General features: G+C 31.6%; 1 protein-coding gene across 1 annotated transcript; it reads right to left on the reverse strand.

The window, feature by feature from the left end:
• Positions 1-685: 685 nt before the first annotated feature.
• LOC102618763 (uncharacterized) lies at positions 686-2,770 on the reverse strand. Its single transcript, XM_006491652.4, has one exon. The coding sequence runs from the start codon at positions 2,693-2,695 to the stop codon at positions 866-868; it is 1,830 nt and encodes a 609-aa protein (XP_006491715.1). The 5' UTR covers positions 2,696-2,770; the 3' UTR covers positions 686-865.
• Positions 2,771-6,673: the final 3,903 nt, after the last annotated feature.

Genomic DNA, 6,673 nt, shown 5'->3' on the forward strand with positions numbered 1-6,673 from the left:
TCTTATAATTCAAGATGCTAAATTTAGATTTTATATCCATACATACATATAATCTAGTTTATTCTTAGGAGAGATAAGAAATTATAAATGTAGATGCAAATATATATTCAAAATTTGTAAATCTTTATGAATATGATAATTATTTAGATCTTTATAAAAATATAGTAAAAACTTTAAAAATTTTTAAGAATAAATGTAGAAGAGATGGTTAACAAAATCATTTAGTTATACAAAATTAATGAGGACTTAATAAAAAAATAAGTAAATATGTGATTCAAAATAAAAATTTTTGTAAAAAGTTATTACACCCATACCTCGTTTTAGGTTAAAGTTATTTTCATCCATTGAATTAAAAAATATCATAATCCAACCACCCAAATGTACTGACTGTTTGTTACAGCTGATGTAACATAAGCTTTGCCTTTAAGATAATACCATATTATCTGGTCCATCATTTGTAATATAATTTTTTTTTAATTTAGTATCGCAAATTTATATACCTATCATTACTGATAGGACAAGGGCTAGGCTCATTAGCAAGTTGTGAATTAGGCCAGCGCCAAAAGGTTTGAGGAAAATTACACCACTCAATAGTTTCGAGGCAAATTAGGTAATTTACTCCATGAAGTACAACTCCATTTGTTATTCTAGAAAATATAAAAAGAACTTACTATGCATACGAAATTTGACAATGAACTAATTAGTATTCCCTAAACTGACTTTGATTTATATTTACATAGAATTGATATTTGCACAAAACAATTACTCAATATCACTGTACAAAAGAATTTCACTTCCAAGTATTTTTTTATTTTAAGTGACCTTGAGTAATTTTTTGTGCAACTATCGTTTTTCATTACTATAATTAATGCTGATTAATTGTGGGTGCTGGGACGGCGGCAGAGGTGGTGGAAGCATCATCGGCAGCAGGTCTTGAATGAACATCTTTCAATGATACAATACCATTTCCTGTAGAGGCAGCCATATCAATCTCGGCAGCCTTGGCTTCTTCTCTGAATTTCTTGTAGATGTCGCCTTTATAAAATTTGTTGGTCCTGATGACCAAAATAACTGAAACAAGGCACCCAAATAATGTTGCCGTTGTGATTATTATAAATGCCATTTTGTAGCATTGAACCCCATTGCAAGTCAAGTCTTGGCCCGCTTGCCTTGTTATACCCAAAGCTTCCATTTGGTTCAAAGCTTCTTTGTCATACAGTTGACCAGCAACTTTCACATTGAGAATATATGCCCCAACAGGGCTTGCGACGGCTCCAAAGTTGTACAATGTTGAGTAATACTTGAGGCCAAATATTTCTGAAATGATGGCAAACAATAACGGCCATTGAGCTCCAAAACAGAAGCCGATGATGACGGAAGCAGCGTAGAGTGAATTTGGGATACCATAGGCAATAAACGGATGACCAACACAGGAGAAAAGAAGCACAAAAGTGAACAAGAGCGGACGTGGAATTTTGTATTTTTTTAGCAAGATTTCGGAGGCGAAACCAGCAACAACTCGTCCGAGATAATTCCATATGCTTACTAGTGAGACAAATGTTGTTGTGCTGCGAGCTGGATAGCCTAGTGAACTGCTAATTTGTCCCAAATTGTCAATAGCTGTTAATGTTCCACCGACGCCACAGGTTGTTGCAATGAAAATTATCAGCATGTCAATGCTGAAAAGTGCTTGTAATATTGTGTAGTCTTCACCTCTGTCTGGTGGCTTAAAAATGTTCTCCGTGCAACAAACCTGAGCTTCTGTTGATGGAGAGGCTTGTTGTGGGGGCAATTCAGTCACTATCTTTAGCTCAGGATGAGAATTAGCATCTTCCAATGATGGTTTTTTGCTTTTCCGGACGCTGATTTCTTCCTTAATAACAATTGCTATTGGAAGAAAAAGTAGTATAAGTACAAGTGAAGCACTACCAACATACTCAAATCTTTTGAAAGCATATTTGTTCTGAAGGATAATTACAACCATTAGGAAACCAGCAAGGCCAAGAGAGATATAGAGCATTTTGTAGAAAATCTTGAGCTCATTTGCCTGTCGGACAATTTTTATAATCCGAAATGTTCGAAGAAAGACAAATGAAATAGCAGCTGGAAGCCAAGCAATAAGCAAGATTAGAGCCTTAGAGTTGTCTCCATAGAAGGCATGGTATAATTGTGTCAAAATAGCACCACTAAGACCAACAAAACCTTTTAACAAGCCTAAAACACTGCCTCGGCTTTCTGGGAAGTTCTTGACACAAGTGACTAAAGCTCCAGTGTTGGCAAAAGATTGAGAATTTGCACCAATACAAATGTAAAGACACATTTGCCAAACTTGAGGCTTGGGAATGCGGCCAGTGACAGCAAGCCAAATCATGAAATAGCCGGAGAAATTCATGATTGATCCGATTGCAAGAACAACCCATGGGGGTGTAATTTCATTGATGAGACCAGACAAGACCCCAACATTTCCACCCACATCTTTGGAGAAGCTTAGCAAATTGAGAGTGCTCTGGTCATAGCCTAATGATGTTTTGATATCACTAGAGTATAGACCAAACATGTACGTTGCCCCGGCGACCGCCATGATCAGAAGTGATGCAAACACCATGAACCATCGGCCGGTGAGCACACCCACTAGAGAACTACTCTTCATCTCTCTCAAGCTGCAGCAACTGCCGCCAAAATCAGACACCACCATATTTTTCTGCTTAAACTGCTAGCTACCAAGCAAGAACCGTCTAGCAATGTTAATACGTACCCAAGGTGTTTGGACTGGCTATGATGAGATAGATAAAGAGTTAACACATATATATAGAGAGACTAGAGTTATTGGGAGTTTTACGTTGACTTGAATAAGACTCGTGGTGGTTTTTTGAAATGGGTGGTGGGGTCGGAGAAAGAAAAGATAAAGGGGAATCAATGTTTTGTTTTTGAAACATATGTGCATATCAATTGCAGTTAAATGACGCGGGAAAGTGACAAGACAATTCACGAAATTATTTCGTATTTATTTCCATTTTCCAGCAGCAGTATCACCACTGCCCACGTTCACTTTTTGCTTAAAACCATATAAATTGAGATTATCTTTTTAGATTATTAATTAATCAAGCCTGAGGGTACAAATTCCAGCCAATTTTTATTTTCTCTTTTATAAAATAAGGATTTTTTTTTTATTTTTTAGTGAGAATAAATTTTTAAGTTTAATGTTAATAGGCTTTCCCGTCTATACTATAAATATATGAATTTAAATTTTATTCTAAATTATAATATGTCTATAGATTATAATCATTAAAAAAAAATTATCCTACTTTAAGGATTAGACTAAATGATTTTCAAGTAAGCAATACATGTTCAAATCCTAAGTCGATTAAAAAATCTATTACAACTTTACCTACTCTTTTTTTAGAAACAATTATAAAAAATGAAGCTCATCGTGCAGTTGAGAATCATTTCTACAATTCTACCTACAAGTTAGTTATGACAGTTCACATTTAAGCCAAGAACAATACCATGTGGTGCTTGGTAGGATAGGGAGTAATGATAAATTTATAAATATCTAAAAGAACATGTGTTGTGATTCCCATTCGCATGTTTGATAATAAATATAAATATAATATAAAAATAATATATTACATAGAATAGGAGATATTTTATGCATTATTTTGAATATGAGATAAGATTATTTTATCTATGAATATTTTGTCCAATAAATTTTTATATTAATAAAATCTATTTGACATATTAATAATATTAAAATTATTGTATTTAACATTCAAAACAATTACAAAATAATATGTATGTCAATATTATTTTATATTTAATATAAATTTTAAAGTCAATTTTTGGGTTAATAGATTTTACTATTAATAAAATATGTCGGACAACTAAAATAGTTCAATATTAAGAAATAATTTGCATAACATATATATTTATTTTTTAATTATACTTATTTTTAGTATGTATTTGGATTAATGTGTTATTTTATTTATTATGTGTATCTTAGTATCATATTTGTATTTATTATAACAATTTTGACCATAGTCAAAGGATATAATTGTAAGAAAGGGATTTGTGTGACTATTTATGAAATTGGTTTATATATATGATCATATAAACATACCTCATGGTTTTTGGTATCCTTTTCCTTTCAAATTTTGAGTACTATTCTATTTAATTTGTTCTACTTTTTTTTTTTGGGATAAATTGTAATTTGTGCTACTTTGAATAGACATATTTGAATTTTAACAAATTCGTTACTGGCACACACTGGGTTGAATAATCCAAATTGTTGCAGTTTCCTTCAAAATGTATGAGTTGAGATATCGGGCCTTACCATAAGGATTTCAATGCAAATTTTGTTGGGATTATATGCCCTTTTAAACATATTAATTTATTTTCTGATTAATAAAATATTTGAGATATTTTTAATTGCATAAATATATATTGAAAAAGGTCCGTTTAATTATATTATATGTATTTATGTGATCATCATATGGATTCACAGAAGACATAAATACAAGTTATCTTATGATTAAATAAATTTAGTTCGTAGTTGATAAATAGAGTTGGACGCTCTATTTATGTTTAGACTGTAGTAAATTCATTGAATAATTTGTCTTAATCATATATAAATTTATTGATGTAGTACAACTACATTAAACATGATCACATATGAGATTTAATTAACCTTGAAATAACTGTCAGACTTATTAAATCTCATAGGTATTGATTTTACTGTAATCTTAATCTTGAGTTAATTATGATTTCATGATTGTAATTGTTATTCCATTTGAGTTACCAATGGGCACGACACACAATTGTGGTCAAGATTACCCGATATCTTGGTGGGAGCATTTATGAGTTTTGAAGTTATAGATTAACAATATAGAATCTGTACAACACATCTCTTGATGGGTTTTCGGCACTTGATCATAGAATTCTCTGGCCAGAGTGTGTCAACATATTTAGTATGTTGAAAATGATCATTAGAGAAAACCAATAAGTATCAAGGAATAAGATGTTATTAAATTGATTGGATAGTTGAGATATCAATTTAATTAACGATGTGGTACAAAGGATTGTGCAGTAAATAAATCAATGTGGCTTGGGACGAATTATTATTCGAGCATACAATTATGGAAGTCAGTTCCAATCTTTTAGTGGAGTAGATTTGGAATTAAATAATTGGGTTAGTTTAATTATAGGCCTAATTATTGTAGCCACTATTGTATGTTCCCAAATGATCCCCGGGTTAGCTCATTTAATTGACTACGCCACTACTAGATTAATAAGCAAGATAACTAGCTATTTGGGTCAAAAGCCTAAATATATTATTTAGTGAGAGGCTCCATTTAATTAGCTTGTGTGTAAGGGTCTTATGTTATTTTACAAGGAGGGTCCCTTATAGAAAAAGCAAGTAACTTGAGTTTTGATTTTAATTTTTTGGAGCCTAGGGTTTTCACTAAAGGGAGATATAAAAGGCTTATTTTCTCTAAAGAAAATAGATAGCAGCCACTTTATACAGATCAGAAAAAAAAAAGATTTTTCTCTCTATTGTTGAGAGAAAAATTTTCTCTCTATTGTTGAGAGAAAAATTTTCTCATGCTAGTTGCTTTGGTAGTGATAAATGTTGGGAAAATATGCTCTTTAAAAGCATATGTGTTTATTTAATTGTAATAAACAATTTTTCTGATTAATAAAATAAATGAGGTATTTTATTCAAATATCTTAATTGCATTAATATTCGTATTAAAGTTCATTTAATCATATTATATGTATTTATGTGATCACCATGTGGATTCACAGAAGACATAAATACAAGTTATCTTATGATTAAATAAATTTAGTTCGCAGTTGATAAATAAAGTTGGACACTTTATTTAGGTATAGACTGTAATAAATTCATTGAATGATTTGTCTTAATCATGTATGAATTTATTCATGTAGTACGACTACATTGAACAGGATCACATATGAGATTTAATTAACTTTGTAATAACTGTCAGACTTATTAAATCTCATAGGCGTTGATTTTACTGTAATCTTAATCTTGAGTTAATTATGATTTCATGATTGTGATTGTTATTTCATTTGAGTTACCAATGGGCACGACACATCCTTGTGGTCAAGATTACCCGGTATCTTGGTGGGAGCAATTATGAGTATTGGAGTTATGGATTAACAATATAGAATTTGTACAACACATCTCTTGATAGGTTTTCGGTACTTGATCATAGAATTCTCTGGCCAGAGTGTGTCAACATATTTAGTATGTTGAAAATGATCATTAGAGAAAACCAGTAAGGATCAAGGAATAAGATGTTATTAAATTGATTGGACAGTTGAGATATCAATTTAATTAATGATGTGGTACAAAGGATTGTGCAGTAAAGAAATCAATGTGGCTTGGGACGAATTATTATTCGAGCATACAATTATGGAAGTCAGTTCCAATCTTTTAGTGGAGTAGATTTGGAATTAAATAATTGGGTTAGTTTAATTACAGGCCTAATTATTGTAGCCACTATTGTATGTTCCCAAATGATCCCCGGGTTAGCTCATTTAATTGACTGCATCACTACTGGACTAATAAGTAAGATAACTAGCTATTTGGGTCAAAAGCCTAAATATATCATTTAGTGGGAGGCTCCATTTAATTAGGTTTTGTGTAAGGGGC

This window comes from Citrus sinensis, chromosome 6 (assembly GCF_022201045.2).
Source record: "Citrus sinensis cultivar Valencia sweet orange chromosome 6, DVS_A1.0, whole genome shotgun sequence".
NCBI classification, from domain to species: Eukaryota; Viridiplantae; Streptophyta; class Magnoliopsida; order Sapindales; family Rutaceae; genus Citrus; species Citrus sinensis.